Source organism: Microtus ochrogaster, chromosome X, assembly GCF_000317375.1.
Source record: "Microtus ochrogaster isolate Prairie Vole_2 chromosome X, MicOch1.0, whole genome shotgun sequence".
In the NCBI taxonomy this organism is placed as follows: Eukaryota; Metazoa; Chordata; class Mammalia; order Rodentia; family Cricetidae; genus Microtus; species Microtus ochrogaster.
Window position 1 is genome coordinate 5,966,297 of NC_022026.1, and position 19,604 is coordinate 5,985,900.

Consider the following 19,604-nt stretch of genomic DNA (forward strand, 5'->3'; position numbering starts at 1 on the left):
CTCTAGAAATCATTAAAAATACATCCTAGACTGAGTGTTTAGCTTAGTAGTAGAGCACGTGTCAAGAGTAAGGCCCTGGGTTTCATCCATAATATGTATGCACACATAAAAATATTTAAATGAATACTTAAAACAGATACCAATAATTTATAAAAACTGAAAAAGTGCTTCTGATAAGAAAAACAAAATGATTTAAAATCAATTTAATGTTTAACTTCATAATTAATTTATTTAACTCATGGTATATAGAAGTCCAACTGTGCTTGAGAATAAGGCCCTGGAATACTCAAATAAAAGGATTCCTTTCTGTTTATTTTTTGGACGAATGAGGATTAAACCCAGGGTCTAGATCGTGTTAAATGCACACTCTTGACACTGAGCTACTGATGAGCTCGTTTAGTTGATTATATTGAAATACAGTTGTGAGCAAATTGGTTTGCGAGATTTTTTAATCATATTTCAAGATGATTAACTCAAACCCTTGTTTTCTTTTACTAAGAAGGTTCTAATTAAAACATTTATTATTGAAAGATTAAAAAAAATACCATTGCTCATAAATACCTTCCTGCTACTAAGGGACTGATTAATAGCACTTAGTGGCATCAAAACCATTTTAACAACTCATCTATCTCTTAGAATGAGAGTTGAAAGCTTTTTCATTAGACAGAGCAAGAAAAAAATGACCAAATAAAACAAGTGAGACAAGTGTTTCTACTTGAAAATTCAAGTCATTTTGGAAGCGTAAAACTCCTAGTGCTGGAATACAGCTATGAATAAAAAAAAAACACACACAAATTTCAGTCCTGGAGAAGTTCTCACTTTAGTAAATTTACCAGTGATGTATTGGTAACAATACTTCAATGACATTACTGTAATAATCAATTCCAATATATCACTATTTTTTGTTCATAGAGTTGAAATATAAGGGTTTTTATGTAATAATCTATACATTCTTCATCTAAACTACCTATTTACTCAAATACTTGAACAGATCTTCATTTTCCAATATTTCAGAATGTTATATTCTCAATTATTTGTTCCCGACTTATTTTTATAATAACAGTTATATTAAGTTCTTGCTATATGCACAGAATTTTAAAATGCTATGCAATTTTCAAACATCTTCAGAGCAGCCTTATTAACAAAACTATTATCCCCATTTACAGATACGACTGATGCTAAGACAGCTCACCTGAGCTTGCAGAGCTATCATCTGATGAATACCATAAGCAATATCTACAATATGAGCACTTAAAAATATGTACATGTTAAGCCACAATTGACATGAATAAAATTATTGAAACATTTGGAATGTTACCTCATCAAATTCTTCAGTCATTTTTCGAATTATCTCAGAGTTCTGCATATGTCTAAACATCTCTGCTGTGACAACTCCTGAAATTTCCAAGTATTAGAAGTTAATATAAGGAGGAAAAGAACTACAGGGAACATAAAATAGCACACCTATGTCTACACTCACAATAAAAGCATACTTCTTAAGCTGACAGGTATGATTCTTCCTAGCATGATCACTTTTGAACACTACTACCTGTATTACTTTACTCATACCGATATACTATAATACAACCATCCATCTGTATCCATGGGGAATAGGATACCACAATTCTTGGGTACCCAAGTTTCTCATGTAAAATTGTGCCATATATGAATACAACCTATATATAGTAAATATCCTGAAGCTATGATACTGTATCATTGTTTAGGCAATAAGGACAAGAAAAAATTCTGTACTTATTTGGGACAGGCCATTTTTATTTTTTTAAAAAATATCTAGATATCTAGATATCGGCTATCTATAAAAGGATGACTATATTAGTTTTCCCTCTTTAACATAAACAATGATACCATTTTAAAATTTGAGGATGAATGTGAACACAAGAAAAAGTAACGTAACAGGCACAGTTCATTTTGACCATGTTCCAATACTTTGCACAAAACCACTATATACTGCCATCCTCTCATCAGGCTATAGAAAGATAAGAGTCAGAAGTTATAGGTCTAGTAGCATAGTGGTTGTCGAAATATGTAAGGGTATCTTCAGTAATAGGATCCCACTGTTACGTTCTAGAAGATAACTTGGAGCATTGGCACCTGTAATACTGGGGGTTTGTGGGTGCTGCTGGTCAACAATACCAAAAGAACTAACCTATTCCTAACAATGGGCTTTTTATTTCATAGGCTACTGAGCCTATGTTAGTTATTCAGGAGAGGAATTGTTGTCCCGTTGTAAAGTATCTCCATTTTAACTCTTTTTATATACTTGTGTGAGAGAATGGAAACCAACCTGCCTGCCTGCCTGTCTCTGTCTCTGTCTCTCTCTCTCTGTCTCTGTCTCTGTCTCTCTCTCTCTCCCTCCCTCCCTCCCACACTGTGAGTACATGTAAAATTAAGATTCTACAAAGTAGGTTTCCATTATTATTTTTTCTAAAAGCCTTTAGTGTCATTTATTCTTTCCTGTATTCCCTCCTTTATCCTGCCCTCCCCTTCCCAACCAATTTAATCCTTTTTTCCTATTACCTTCAGTCCTTCATACCATTGTGTGTATACTATGTATACATTTATATCATTGTGTATACCATTGTGAACCTGGAAGATTCAACCGTACTGCCTAGTTTTCAGGAGTGCTACAAGGTGCTATGTTTATATACTATTGAAAGAAAAAAATAATCATCAGTCTTACCAGGCCAAATATAAAACCAATACCTGGCACCATTATGGAAAAGGAACTGATGGCTAGATGGGTCATAGGCCTTAGGGGAGAACCTACTACTGTCATTCTGGTAGATGGACAGAGTCTTAATGTAACTTCTAATGACTTCTCATTATACCCACAGATTGATTATTTGGAGATGGTGACCAACATACAGAACTACCAGCCAAGGTACAGACAATAAGAGACTACAGAATGCTCAGTCCTGAATTGAACATATATACCGATCTCCCTCCTCCCAAGATCTGGGTATCATTATGGAAGGACAGAAAGAACATGAGACAAAGGAGGTAGATAACAACAAGAAAGCACTGTTTTCTTATACACAATAAATTAGCTGCACATATGCATTCACAGTATATCAGAAAATATTTACAAAACCAGGGAGAGGGAAAATTGGTTTCCTCCGAGATTGCAGCCTCTAGTAATGTGACCACAGTCTAGCAGAAAGCCACAAAAGAACAATATGTTGGGTGGGTAAGGAAGAGGATCTGGGAGGAATTGGAAGGTGTTATAACCAAAGCACAATGTATAACACTCTCAAAGTTCTAACAAACTAGAGGCTATTATTTATGAGTTTTAATCCCTAAACTCTATTATTCTATACCATAACATCTAAGCCTATATCTCTTCATTATTTACCTTCTCCCTTTTTTTCCACTTCTTCATTGCTAAATCAGATGGCAAAAGTAGGAAATCTAATAAAATACCTTAAACATAAATTGCTAAGTTTTTAGATAAATTTCATAGTGAATACACCTTTGTCAACAGACTTTCTCTCTTGCTTTGTTCTTTGCTTTTCTCCTTATACATTTTGCAGATATAATGCAAATAATTCACTACTTTTTTTCCATGAGAAGGGATAAAATCTTTAAAAAAAAAATGGGTATCTAAGAACTTATGATTCTAAAATAAATATATTTTACCTTTACAGCCCGAACACTGAATAAAAAAGTTGATAAGGTCAAGAAGTGCTATATCTCGGTCATGCTTGTATGATTCTATCCAGTCATCTACCACCGACTAGAGAGAACAAGAAAAAATAAAAAATCATTAGTTTTTACTGATGGTCTAAGAAACAATTAACTGTAATGAAAGCCATAAAATTTAACATGATGTAATACCACATTAATTTTTAAATATTCATTTTAAAATTGAAAGTTTGATTTTAATTTTAATAGAATCAAATTTAATAAAGTAACTGGCTGATAATATAAAATAACCACCTACCTTCTAATCATTCATAATTATTTTTTAAAAAAACTGGGCTAATGAGATCACTCAGTAGGTAATGGCCCTTGTTGCTCAGCTTAGAAACCTAAGTTCAATTCCCAAGAACAAAACAATATTAGGGGAGAACCAGTCCCAGCAAACCCCTCACGAGTTGTATGATGACCACCACAGTCAAGTCATGACATATATACATGCTTGTGTGGCACATACACACACAAATTTAAAAATTTCAAAAACCAAAAACTAAGTTACGTCACCATTCTATGCAATCTATAATTATGTCATGGATATATTGTAATATCCTAGAAAACATAATCACCCTTATATTTTCTACATAAAAAGAAATTCTTTTTTATATCATACCAGTATTTTGTGTTTTTACCATGACGAAGGTAAGTGCTTTTGTATGTGCACATATGCAAAATAAAACATAAACTTTTAAAAATCTAGAAATTTAAGTAACAAAAACTAAGTAATAATGTTCAATTTTATAAAGTGTAATTGTTTCTTTGTGACATTAATAATATTCTAGGGAATATATCATCCTAAGACTTTCTGTATAAAAAAAAAAAATGCCTCTGCATGTTCAGGGCGGTATGACCATAGACATGAAATGAGCCTTTAGCTAGCTTCTGCCTCTGGTTGGTATGTGGACAACACCCCTCATGTAATAAAGAACCTGGCTCTAGTATTTTCTGGTTGAATATCAGACCTGGAGACATACATTTGAGATCTCTACCATAGGCCATTTCCAGACCTTTTATTGTGAATTGTTAAAAACTGCTTTTTCTTGGCAGGCATGCATGTTTAAGGTGGGGGGTGATGATGCTACAAAGATGCTGACTGAGTTTTCCAGGTAGGATCTCCAGTCCCAAGCATCATGATGTTGACTAGTCAGAGACTGACTGCACTGCCAAGAAAACCCTGCATCAGACCAGATATGGCTAAGAGGACCAAAGGGAGAGGGGAGAAACTGGAAACTGACTGGGAAAAAAGGCCCAGAAAAGTGAATGGCAGTCACTGATTGGAGGGGTATTCTGCAATGTGCCCTTAGTGGCCTGGCTCCTGGCAGTAGAAAGTGGAAAGTGGTGGGATGCTGTCAATACCTTGAGACTGATTAAGCCAAATTTATTTCTTAAGTGATAGATATGAGACTTCAGCATTGTCACATTTGAACACCAGTTATTTTTTATTAAAGATAACTACTTTCCCCCACAAAAACAAATGCTGAACACTGTCTCTTCTCACCTGAATTTAAACAGATGACCAAGAAGCCTTGATACTGATCAGTGATGCCAGAAGCTAGACTAACATTCAAGATAAAAACAGCAGTCTGGAGAAGGAATGTGCATGTTGGCACACTGCCTCAGACAAAGGCATATTGTAATATTGGGGGTCACTGTTTTTACTTAACTGAAAACATATTAAATAGAGCTGCCTACAAAAATCCTTAATATTGTAGTATGAATACTTAGGCAAAGCCCAAGTGTTGTGATCCATTTGTCTCCAGCAAGTTAGGCATTTAAAGCATTATCTGCCTAACTTTATGACCTTGAATCAACATATGAACCAGAATGAAGGGTTACTGTCAAAGAAATGATGGGGAATTTGGTATATGACACTCACTGATAGCATAACAAATACTCTCTTCAAACATTAAAAAAATGTTTTTTCTTGCTTGTGCATCAGCTGACTGAGAGTATTAAAGGGTTTGGAGAGCAAAAGCAAAAAAAGTCATACTTCTTTCTTTGTTTAGTAAGATATTATAAATAAAATGAGTCAATTTAAATGCACAAAAGTGATCAACAGTACTTGAAAAGAATGACTTAGGATGTATAAAGACATGCAAAATTTGAATGGTACCTGTCACACCAATGCCAGAATGAATTCCACTATTATATACAATATGTCATATGCTAATCAAGGTTAAACTTTAAATTTAAATATAAACAAAAATTGAAATTTTTAAAGAGGTAAAAGCCTGAATCAGTGAAGAGATAAAAAAAAATGCTTTTTCAATAGTAAGCCCTAATAAAACAATGCTAATAATTTTTTAAAAGCAAATTAAATTCTAAATATAAATTAGTAAGATAATTCACAAATGTGGAGAGGTAATAGTATTAGATGCCCAATATTTCTAAACTTATCTCACTGTAATTCCTACCAAAATTCCAGCTGATGTATTTGTAAATATTAAAGCTAATCCTAAAATTCATAACTACAAAGGAAACTAAGTATCAAAATCAGTATTTTAAAAGGAAAATATCTGACCTGGGGAGATACCTCAGTGGGAAAAACATCTGCCTTACAAGCTTATACATATACATACACATATATGGTACATATACATACCATATATGGTACATATACTACTTAACTCAAATTGATCAGATAACTTTTTTAAAAAAAGAAAAAAAAACTATAAAATCCTAGAACAAAAATAAAAAGGGAGTAGCTCAAAAGTATAAACACAAGAAAGTATTAATAAGTGAAACCTTCTTATATTTCAAAAGTTTCATCAAGAAAGTGAAAGGTAGTCCACAGAAAGGAATAAAATGTTTTTAAAAGTCACATATCTAACAAGTTATCTGTGCACAAAATATATAAAGAACTTTCACAATTATGTCATTTTTAAAAAGGCAAAGTGGAAGCTGGAGAGATGGCTCAGAGACTAAGAGTAATTACTGTTCTTCCAGAGGATCTGGGTTCGGTTCCCAGCACTCACAGTTACTCACGTGTAACTCTAGGGGATCCAATACCCTCTTCTAACCTTAGAGGGCAAAACATGCATGCAGACCACAGACACACAGAGACACACAGGGGAAGGGGGAGTGAGAAAGAGAGGAAGAGACATGAAAAGATGTCTAATACAAAGAAAAAGTAAAGAAAAAAAAACAGAAAAAGATACCACTTCATGCCTACTAAATGATTATAATTTTAAAAACTATAGCAACATACATTGACAAAGCTGTAGAAAGATAAAACACTAAAACACTGCTAGCAAAATATAAAATGGTAGTCATTTTGGAAAATCATTTGGCAACTCCTCAAAAAGTTAAACATAGAGTAATATTATATATGTATTCTATGTTCATAGAAAAATATGTATGACACAACAAATAAATACTCAGGTATATATTACTCAAGAGAAATTAAAACATATGTCTAACCAAACACTTGTACAGCACTTTCAAAACAAGGAAGTACTGACAAAACAAATGTGTAAGAATGTAGGAATATATAACTAAACATTGAATGTTCATACAATATAGCAAACCGGCCAAAAGGAATAGTCATAATACAGGCCACAACACAGATAAAACTTTTTATAGAGTTACTTTAAATAACAGAAACTCCTCATAAAGAGTCATATGTTCTATGATTTCATTTATACAAACTGTCCAGAAGAGGTGACGATACACAAAGTAGATGAGTGGCAGCCTAGACCTTACAAAGTTATTGCTAGAGGACATGGACTATAAGGACCAGGAATCCTTCCGCCCTCTGCAAAGGTCCATGTGTTAAATGTGAAAGGCTTAGTCCTCAACTTAGACTTACTGGAAGGTGGTAGAAACTTTAACATTTGGGGTCCTAATGGGAACCTGAGGCAGTTGGAGGCATGTCCTCAAAGAAAATTATGCACTACCTTTGTTTTCTGATTGCTGTGAGATAAACAAGTTTATCCCAGGTGATGGAGGAGGGTCATGTGTCTATGTGTTACTTTCATTGGTTAATAAAGAAACTGCCTTGGCCCTTTGATAGGACAGAAAATTAGGTAGGCGGAATAGACAAAACAGAATGCTGGGAGAAAGAAGCAGATCCAAGCAGATGCCATGCCTCTCCTTTCTGAGATGGAAGCACGTTAAGATCTTTCCTGTTAAGCCACCACCTCGTGGTGCTACACAGATTACTAAATATGGGTTAAAGTAAGATGTGAGAATCAGCCAATACGAGGCTAGAGCTAATGAGCCAAGCCGTGTTTAAAAGAATACAGTTTCCGGGTAATTATTTTGGGTAAAGCTAGCCAGTGGCCGGGAGCCCTCCAGGGTGGCAGAATGCACCCAGTAGCTCCTATCACTGCAGTGATGTAGGTGGGTCATCTGTCAATGTGTTGCTTTGGTTGGTTAATAAAGAAACTGCCTTGGCCTTTGATAGGACAGCAGCATAGATAGGCGGAGTAGACAGAACAGAATGCTGGGAAGAAGGGAAGTGAGGCAGACGCTATAGCTCTCCTCTCCAAAATGGACGCCAGTTAAGAATCTTCCTGGTAAGCCACCAACTCGTGGTGCTACACAGATTAATAGAAATGGGTTAATCAAGATGTGAGAGATAGCCAATAAGAGGCTAGAGCTAATGGGCGAAGAGGTGTTTAAAAGAATACAATTTGTGTGTTGTTATTTCGGGTATAAAGCTAGCCGTGCGGGAGCTGGGCGGGAACGCAGCCCACCGCTGCACACAACACCCAGGTTATCCCCACCAGGATGTGACACATGATTATAGACCCAAAGAGGAGGCCAGGGAGACAAATAACCAAACTGAGTTCAAATAAACTTTTCCTCCTCTTATGCTAGTCATGTCAGATATTTATTATAGTAATGGGCCTACGCTTAAGTCATTTTCAATACAACAGCTTATATAGGGTAACCAGCACAATTAAGAAAAGTATTGAAACATTTTCCCAAAATGATCAATAAGAAAAGAATGAAAGAATACACCATACACTGTAATAGTTTAACCTGATTAAAAACTGTTCCCCAGTAAAAGGTGAAGGATCTATGCCTTTCCATACAACAGAGTGTAGCAGTTATGTTGAAAATTAGGTCATAGGAAGCCACACAGCTGTACTAGTTTCTTGGAATGCTAGGGGACAAGATACTACTTAAGACTCTAAACTCAGACAATATACTCTAAAATGCACAAGTCACATAGAGAAGTTATTTATAGGTAAAGCTCTGGCTAACTCCAACTTCTGAGTTATCACAAACTATTTACCATGCCTGAGTAAAGAAGTCTTTAGATGATTAGGGCGACTAATTGTGTTAATACCAGACATTTAATGTATACCAACAAAAGTCATGGAGCAAAGACAAATTTTTCCAAAATAGCTCTGCATAAATTCTAAAAGCATTTCTGTGGTTGGGTAGCACTATATTACCAAGAATAAGGGTATACTAAACAATATAGTTACAAAAATGCCCAATAAAATTTTAAAAAAAACATCCCAGAATAATTCGAAGTACTATTAATAATACTTGAGATTCAAGGACAACTTATAATAGGAATGCAAGTCTTTTACAATTTAAAAAAAATGTAAAAAAAATGTAAGCTGTTACACTAAAAGTAGTTTAAAAATTCTATGGAGGTGGATGCTTGCTATATACCTCAGGCTCAGTTGGAATTCATTATGTAGCCCAACTTGGCTCAGAACAAAGGATGCTTCAGACATTTTCCCTCAAGGACTAGGATTACAAGTGTATACCATCACAAATAGGTAAATTTTCTTCTAATCTAACAGTACACTAAGAACATATTTAGAACTGAGCATAGGGACACAAGCCGACAAATATCAGCATTCACGAGACTAAAGCAAGTCACTACTTCCAGGCCAGTCAAACTACACATTCTGTCTCAAAGAAACAAAAGAGGGGGAATCAGAGCCAGATATACATACATTACTATAATCTGATATTGTAAATGTGTAAATGGAATGTCAAGAGTAAGGTAAGAATAAATGTTACATTGGAAAAGTGAAGACAGTACCTAAGAACGCTTTTCAAAATAGTGACATTTAGAGGCTGAAGAGATGGATCAGAGGTTAAGAACACACACTGATCTTACAGAGGACTCTGAGTTTAATTCTGAATATCCACTCAGGCAGATCACAACTGCCTGTTGCTCCAGTTCCAAAGGGGCCAATGTCTCTGTACTACTTGGGCACCTGCACTTAAGTGAATACACCCACATGCAAAAACACATATATACACATAATTAAAAGTAAGCTTATAAAAGAATGAATTTTTATTCAGTCATCCCTATTTGATTTGGAAGAAAGAAAAGGAACTATTCCAAGCACCTAGAGAAACATAAAGGCCTGAACACTGTGGCTGAAAAATAGAAAGTATGCCATAAGGAAATCTGGGCTGAAACTTTTGAGTAAGGGAAAAATCCAGTTTCTAAAAAGCAGATTTCCTTGATCAAATTTGGCCTCAAGAAAGTAACACAAGAGGAAAATACACATAACTTAGAGGTGGACAAGAGCTTTACAGCAATCCCTGGGGAGATAACTAAAAATGTCCCTTGGGGGCAGGCAGAAACAGAGTTTGTTCAGGTTTTTATTTTCACTTTTTACTTACCTTTCTCATCTCATTGCTGGGGGCCAAACACAGGTCCCTGTGCAAGCTAGACTAGTCTAAAAACATCTGATAACCTAAAATAGTCAGCAAAAGCACAAAAGACCAGAGAAAAACAGAAGCATCTACTTTGCAGTGACTCTAAGTTGAAATTTCTGGTAATTTGTATACCTCCTGTCATTGTATGTGATGTTGAGACCTTAGCACCAGTGTGATAGTCTTAGGAAAGTTTGGCAAGACTTTATAGAATGCTCTATGAACCAAAAGGCCCTTCAGACATTAAAAATCTTACAGCACCTTGATCCCAGACATTCTAGAGTCCATAACTTTGAGAAACCAATTTCTGTTGTTTATATGCTATATAGACCAGGTCATTTTTCAGCAATGCAAACTAACTAAAATACTGAAGTTTACAAAAATAAAAGACACAAGACAAAACGACTAGAGTTATAGCTTAGTCAGCGGCAAAACATTTGCTTTACCATGCAGAAAGTCCGGCACTGACCAAAAAGAAAGTGAGTGAGATGTAGTGATTAGAATACTTGCCTTGAATAGGTTTGAGTCTAGGTTTACGTCCCAGCAACCTTCCCAACGATAGGTATTATAAATATATTCATAGTTTTGAATTTATTAAAAACACAATCAGAAAAATAAAGGAAGGGCCAGTGAAATAGTTCAGTGAGTAAAAGTGCTTGCCATGGAAGCCTAAGAAGCTGAGTCTAATCTCTGAAACTCACAGTAGAGAACCAACTGCTTGCTGAAAGCTCTCCTCTGACTTCCATACCGACAGTCACACAAGCATGCCATATTTAGACACAATAATAACAAGTAAAATTAAAAAGAGGATCAGCAAGATGCCTCAGTGGGTAGAGGCACTTGCTAAGAAAGTCTGGCCATGTTAAGTTTGCTCTTCCAAGTCCCCATAAAGATGAAAGGAAAAGAGTAGTGAGTTCATCAGTTCTAAACTCCACATACACCATGGAGCACATGCATGCACAGAAATGGCAACACACATGACACAGGAAGCTTGGAGAGGGATACACACAAGAAATAATTAAAGAAAAGAAAAAACAGGGCAGCACTTTATATGTTACTAGAGTTTAAAAATACACAAATATACTTCAAAGAATATCATAACTGTTACCTGCATAGCACTCTTGCCCATTTTAACAACTTCAAACAACATCATGTTTTCCACTCCATTCTGTTGATGATGACCATTCATTCGGTTTGGACCAGAAGGAGGTTTTCCTCCTCCATTTCCACTTTTACTCTTTTCCGCTGGACCTTTTTTGCCTTTTTTACAAGTCTGCACACACACACAAAAAAAACAAGCTGATTAACTTATATCCTTGAGAACTGAAAAAAAAAATACCAAGAAAGCTACTGATTAAGTTTTAACTTGATATATAAAAGAAGGTCATTCAAATATAAGAAAGTTACATGACAGTTAAGACCTCTTTGTTTTCCATGAAGCATACATTATTTTTTAATTTTATTTATTTGCCTACTTTATGCCTTTGAGTGGTTTTTGTGCATGTTTGCATGTATACCATGTTTGAGCCTGGAGCCTATGAAGATCAGAAGAGAGCTTCAGATCCTCTGAGACTGGAATTAGTTATGTGCCACCATGCGGGTGCTGGGAGTTGAACCAGGGTCTTTGTAAGAGTTCTTACTGCTGAGTCAACTCTCAGCCCAGAAGCTCATATTATCTTACAGCAGATCATAGTCTTTGATGACAAACTGCAGGTAGAAATTTCTACTCCTATTAGGCTGAGTGATTTTGGACATGTTACTTATCCACACATTACTCCACATCTGACATGGTGGCACGTGTTTAGAATTCCAACAGTCAAGGGACTGAAACAGGGAGACTGAAACACATTCAAGGTCAACCTGGGCTATGTGAGGCCTTGCTGTGAAAGAGGAGAAAGAAAAGAAGGAGAATGAGGGGAGAAGAGGAATAAGAAAGAGAAATAAAAGGAAAAGAGAAACATTTTCTAGTTTGTAAAGCAGAACATAAAAACTATGGCTACCGCACAGGGTTGCTGTGATGATGAAAACAGAAAATATTTATTATAAATATACTCAGCACATAATAAAGTAAAACAATAATTGCTATTATTATCACTTCTGTTCGAGAAGAAATTCAGTAAATGTTACTTAGATCTAAATCAATAGAATTTAATCTACTAAATTTAATTTTGAAAAACAATGCCATATCACAGCATTAAAAGTACTCAAAATATCAACAAAGTTTGAAAAAAACACCACAGAAATAAAAAACATCTCTTCAAGTTTTATCTTAGTCTATCATTCTGTATTAGGGTACAGAAGAGAGTAGGTAGCTAGAACAACCTCCTGTAAGGTAATTCAGACTTAGTTCAACAACCTAACATAATTCCTACTGCCAGCTTTATAATTCACTGCAATATTCTTTTAATTTTCAACTTTATTTTATGTACAAGTATTTTTCTTACACATATGGATGTGTGCCCACAGAGGCCAGAAGAGGTTACTGATCTCCTCAAACTATTATAGGCAGTTGTGAGCCAGCCACCATGTAGGTTCCAAGAATCAAACACAGGTCCTCTCCAAGAACAGCCGATGCTGTTAACCCACAGAGTCATCTCTACAATCTCATCATTACAATCTCAAACAAGTATTTATAGAGTGTAAATAAAGCTATGAAATTCATTTTTGTCCTGAGTCAACCCTCAAACACCATGAGAATTCAATTAATGATCACTGCGTAAAAATGAAGTTCACTTATAAGAAAGCTGTCAGTACTGGAAGCAGGAGTTTCCTGAATCAGACAATGGTTCCATATATAGAGAAACAGAAATGGCTCATAAGGTAAAATACTTGTTGCCAAGCCTGATGACCTGAGTTCAATCCCCAGGATTCAAAGAGCAGGAATGAACAACTCCCATGAGTTGTCCTCTGACTTCTACACATACGTACGTGCATACATACACATGTAATTATGTGCATGAAAAAAGGCCAAGGCTCATTGCATAACTTATGCAAAATACTCCCACAACTTTTACACCTTGTTTAAGAAAAAGAGCCATCCCTATTAAATTGTCTTTTTATTGATTGAAAATTTCATAATATGGGTTTTGTTCAAATTCCCTTTAACCCCCTACCCTTTAGTGCTCCCTCTATTCCTCCAACCACTTTTCCTTCCTAATTACATCTGTTCTCTATTTTTCTTAACCCCTGGAGTCAACTTAGTGCTGCCAGTAGGTATATGGCTACAGGAAAATATACTTGAACATGGATAGTCTTTCAGGAGCTGAATCCCTATAGAAACCTGATTCTCCCTTTTCCAGTAGCCATCAATTGCCAATAGCTCCTCAGATAAGATCGGATCATAGCCCCCTTCTCCATCCACACTAGTTTGATCTTGCACAGGTCTTTTGCATGCTACCAGGGGATAAAAGTAATCAACAATTTTACCCTAACTCATTTTTTAAGTATATGAGCATTTTGTCTGTACGTATGTCTAAGCACCATGTGTGTGTGTGGTACCTAGGGAGACCCAAAGAAAGTGTCAGAACCCCTGCACCTAAATCACTATGCAGATACTAGGGAATCAAACCTTGGTCCTTTGCAGGAGCAGCAAGCAAGAGTTCTTAACCACTGACCATCTTTCCAGTCTCTCTAATTCACCTTTAAAGTGTCATTGCCAAAAATCAAATCTTTCAAGGAAATATTTTCAGACCCTTGTATTTCATAACTTCAGGATCCCTTTTAGAGATATACATTCCTGTGATGATGGAGGAGGGTCATCTGTCTATGTGTTACTCTCATTGGTTAATAAAAAAACTGCCTTGGCTTTTTGATAGGGCAGGATTTAGATAGGTGGAGTAGACAGAACAGAATGCTGGAAGAAAGAAAGCATAGCTGGGCAGACACCATGGAGGTCAGACATGCTGAATCTTTCCCCGTAAGCTACCAACTCGTGGTGCTACACAAATTACTAAATATGGGTTAAAGCAAGATGTGAGAATTAGCCAATAAGAGGCTGAAACTAATGGGCCAGGCAGTGTTTAAAAGAATACAATTTGTGTGCTGTTATTTCCGGGGCTAAGCTAGCCCTGTGGAAGCCGGGCGGGACTAAAAGCAGGCCTGCCAGCAGCTCAGCACTACACTATGATCTAGAGAGCAAGTGTCTGTCAACCTTCTATAAAATTACAGTAACTATCTTTGGCTTTGTGAGTGACTGCTCTACTTTGTTTCTATTTCTGTGATAAAATACTTAGGAGAGGAAGGTTTTACTTGGCTTACAATTCCAGGTCAAAGTTCATCATTTCAGGGACATCAGGACAGAAACTCAAGTAGTCACACCACACAGTTAAGAACAAATAAAATTAACAATCCTTGCTTTGTCTCAGCTGGCTTTCTCTTTACTCACTTAGGTTATAGTAGTGCCCACAATCGCCCAGGTTTCCCTACATCATTTAACAATCAAGAAATTTCCACCAGACATGCCATAGGCCAACTTATCTAATTCATTATACACTCTTTCCTCAAGTAATTTTAAAAAGTATCAAGTTGACAGTTAAATCTAACCAACATAGTCACATACTACATATTCTTTATTTTTATAAGACATTAAAAATAAAAGCAATATTGTTATGTGATGGACAGTCTAAAAGCAAGCCATTTCTTTAATTTTCTGATCGAGAGTCCAACATATAGATTTATTTTCAAAGACACTCTGTGTATGTTTGCATATTACTTTACAGAATCCTTTCTGATTTTGGTTTGTTGTGCTTTTCTTTTTGGTGTTTTGTGGTAATGGGGATGCATTCAGGGACTCATCCATGCAAGGCAAGCAATTATTAGTGAGGTACATTTATAGTCCTTTTGATTATTATTTTGAGACAGAATTTTGCTAAATCATTTTTTAGGCTGGCTTGAAGTAAACAAACAGCCCATCCTGGAATGAAAATGCAATCTATCTGCTTTAGCCTCCTAAGCAACTGAGATTAGAGGCATATGTTACCACACCTAGCAAAAACCACACTATGCTTAATAATTGTTTCAGTACATAACTTTCATAATATTTTGAGATGTTACCTGTTAGTTAATTTTGCTAAAGGACTCAATCTTTGTGAGCCTAAATCATTAATTCATAATTGTAAAATGAAATACTTTCGCACAAAGCAAAAGAATTTCAAATAAGGCTAAAAAACTAAGAGTATATTAAAATGTTTTTTAAAAGTTAACAATAACACAGAGCCATATAATTTTAAATTGTGTATCATGTGTGTTAATATAGTTGGTCAGTATGAAAAAGTTAGTACAATTAAAATACTTCAATCCATCTGCTGTGCTTGAGAAAAACATGGTAAAATAAGGGAAATGCAGAAAAAGTACAGATTGGTATAGTTACATACACTTGTAATCTTAGCACTTGAAAAGGCAGATCAGAAGCCAGCCTTGGCTGCAAAGCAAGTTCAAGGTACATGACACTAAGACTCTGTCTCCGAGAAAGATGGGACATGGGCAGAAGAGGAGGAAGAAGAAAAAATAAAAGACATTTGGTGGTAGAATCATAGTAAAAAAAAGAATGGATTCAGATCATTTAACCATTGACTGTCTCTAGATATCAATTTATATCTATAAAATATGCAAGTTTTATATTCAAGACTTTCTTTTTAAATTGTAGGCAGATCTGTGAGTGGGTAAGTAACATGGGAAGAGAAGGTGCCTGCTGAGTCTAGAGGGACCAGATTCCCCTGAGACAGACTTACAGGCAGCTATGTGTCACATGATATTGATTCTGGGAATCAAACTGATGTCCTTCAGAAAAGAAATACACAGTTGTAAAAGTTGAACCACTTCTCCAGGCTCAGGTTTTGTAATTTGATTTGATATTAAAATAGGTTATTATAATTATATAATTATACTCATGTATACATATATACTAATTGTTACCACAGCACATAAAACATAAACAGAATAATGTTAAAATGTAGTTTCTCTTATTATTACAATAAATCCTTGATCTGGCCACTAACACTTCACCTTTAGCACTAGCTCTGAAAAGTTAAATAAGCTATATCACAAAAAGAAAAACTTTAGAGGGGCTTAGGCTCTATCACAACAACAGACAGAATGTTCAATATATGTGAGAGCCCTTGACTCAATCCCTAGCACTACCAAACACAAGGTAAAACAAAACTCAGAAAAGTGTTTACTCTATTGAGATGCCATGAGGATGGACCCTAATCTGAACGTATAAATGAAACTATAAACAAAAGTAGACCAGAGAAAACTGTTTAATAATAAATAATCATAGGCTGGAGAGATGGCTCAGTGGTTGAGAGCACTGACTGTTCTTCCAGAGGTCCTGAGTTCAATTCCCAGCAACCACATGGTAGCTCACTACCATCTATAATGAGATCTGGTGCCCTCTTCTGGGATGTAGGTATGCATTCAGGCAGAACACTGTACTAAATAAATAAATAACCATACGCTGCTCACTAGAATTACAAATGTTTGTTTTCAACACTTACGAGTTCCAGTTTCCTTTCACATCCTTGTGTTTCTGTTTTAAATTTCTATTTTTTTAAGGAACTAAGCATAAAAATGGTAATAAATTAATTATAGGCATTGTAAGAACTATTCCAAGATCTTGTTAAATAATTTATGTTCCATGTATAAAATGTGATGCTATGAAATCACTAAACATTACAGTTATATTCGCTGATAAAAGTTGTTGAAGATTCTCATTAAGTTTGGGGTACACTTTAAAAAGTAGTTTGCATGGTATGGTTCCATTTAAATCAAATTCCATATGGAATACATATACATACATACATACATACATACATACATACATACATACATACATACATACATACACACACACACACACACACACACCCCTGGCTAGTTTTATGTCATCAGCTTTACAGAAGCTAGAGTCATTTGAGAGAAGGGAACACAACTGAGAAAATGCCCCAACCAGACTGGGCTATGAGCAAGCCTGTAGTTCATTTTCTTGATTGATATAGGATGACCCATCATCCTACACTCATAATGGTCAGTGCCACTTCTGGCTGGTAGACCTGGGTGCTGTAAGAAAGCAGCCCGAGCAAGCCACTACCCCATGGCCTATGCACAAACTCCATCATCCAGACTCCTGCTTTATCTGAGTTCCTGCCCTGACCTTCCCCAATGATGGAGTATAATGTAGAACCGTAAGCTGAAATAGCTTCCTCCCCAAGTTGCTTTTGGATGTAGTGTTCTTTCACAGAAGTCAAAACCCTAAAGGCGTGTGTGTGCGTGCACACACACACACGCACAAGCATATACATTCAAGTTCTTTAAATGTCTGAATTATAAATAAACTCTGGATCCCAGGATTATGAGGAAAGTTCACTGCACAGTCAGTAGAAAAATCATGATCTAAGGCTGGAGAGATGGTTCAGTGGTTAAGAGTACTGACTGCTCTTCTAAAGGACTCAGGTTCAATTCCCAGCACCTACATTGCAACTCACAACTGTCTGTAACTCCAAGATTTGGCACCCACACACAGACTTACATGTAAGCAAAACACCAATGCAAATGAAATACAAGTAAATAAATTATTTAAAAATCACAATCTACATGGTAGTACACATGTATAATCTCATCACTTAGGAAGAAGATTAAGTCAGAAATATCATAAATTCATTCCAATTCATTCCAGCCTGGGCATGCCTAAGCTATACAGTGAAACTAAGTAATAAAAAACCAAAGAAAATCCAGCAAAATAATTTAACAACTTACTAAGCTATTGACAGCTATCTAGCTACTTATTCGTACTCTAAATTTGTTTTCTACTGACTAAAAACTCAACTTTGCTAGTTTTCATCTTTGACATTTCAAAGGATAAAGTGATTTTCACTAGTAAAATAGACATAATGGGTATATGTTACATGTTATATATTCAGGTTATATATTACATCAGTACAGTGTATCAGAATCAATTTACAGGCAAATCAAACCAGTTGGGATAACACATTTTGCTTAGCATATTGTACTTTATAAAATGACCTACTAGAAACAAAATTACAGCATTAATTTCAATGATAATATACTATTTAGATATTTAAAAGCTATTTGGGCTGAAAACATAAAGAACCATGTACACTCAGAAGGTCTGCAATACAATTGAAACCCGAAAACAAGCCATATTTGAAGGATAAAAATTCTCTTTCAGTGAAGTGCACACATGCATGCACGTGCATGCACACACAAACATACATTCACACACCCTTTAAAAAATAGTCACATAAATGATACATACTTTGCCTTTGCCTTGCTTCTGATTTTTTCCTTCAATGTCCTCAAAATCTGTGTCAGAAGAAAAATGTGTTTCTGACTCCCTATGACAAAAAGATAAGCAAATATTTTAAACCTTTCTTACAAAAGTAGGTGATGTTTCCAATTTTTTAATATCTATAAAAGAAAGGCATTGTTGAATTATAACAAATCAGCAAGTCACAAATAAAACAGAGTTATAGATGTGGAAAATGGGATGACAGGAGTAGGAAGGAGATAAAAGAGGATGTAAGTAAGACTGGGTAGTGGTTGTGGTACACACTTTTAATCCCTGCACTTAGAAGGCAGAGACAGGCAGATCTCTGTGAGTTCAAGGCCAGCCTGGCGTACAGAGTGAGCTCCAGGGCAGTCAGGAGTATACAGAGAAACCCTGTCTCAGAAAACTAAAATCAAAACCAAACAAAACAAACAAAAACAAAAACAAAATAAACTATTTTGCCATTCAATATTAAATCATTAGAGAATCTTAGCAATATCTACAGTTCCTCTGACTTCTACTTCATTCAAAAGATTTATACATAATATAAATACAAAATATACTATATAAGTATATATCACTACAAAATGTAATTCTGAGTGAATATAGATAAAGAGAGATCTCATAAAAACTCATATAAAAATAAACTGAAACATAATAGAGAACTATGCTAAATGCTCAAAAACCTTAATGAAGTAAACAGGCAGTAAACTAATAAGGATAATCCGTTCTAATACTAAATAGCAGTGATCTTGCAGAAATAATCTCAGTCTTCTCATCTATAACACAATATACAATATACACAGGAAGAATAAAATCTTTCAAGTCTCTTCAACTTCCAACAGATAAAACTAAAAAAACTGGCCCTTGTTTTTAGTGGGAATAGGAATAACTTTGCATAACCTGAATTTTCTCAATACTCACAAAAAAACTGATTTAAATAAAAATTTAAGTAGCATGCATGTTTTTT

At 35.4% G+C, this 19,604-nt stretch overlaps 1 protein-coding gene across 7 annotated transcripts in view; it reads right to left on the reverse strand.

Moving 5' to 3' along the window:
• Stag2 (stromal antigen 2) overlaps positions 1–19,604 on the reverse strand; it is a 129,235-nt gene that overhangs the window by 53,601 nt on the left and 56,030 nt on the right. For all 7 annotated transcript variants that reach the window (XM_026784746.1, XM_026784744.1, XM_013350460.2 and 4 more), the window contains 4 exons: positions 18,623–18,701; positions 11,459–11,623; positions 3,658–3,754; positions 1,319–1,395 (listed from right to left, as the gene is read on the reverse strand). In XM_026784746.1, coding sequence (XP_026640547.1) covers positions 1,319–1,395; positions 3,658–3,754; positions 11,459–11,623; positions 18,623–18,701 — 418 coding nt within the window. The remainder of the gene's footprint in view (positions 1–1,318; positions 1,396–3,657; positions 3,755–11,458; positions 11,624–18,622; positions 18,702–19,604) is intronic.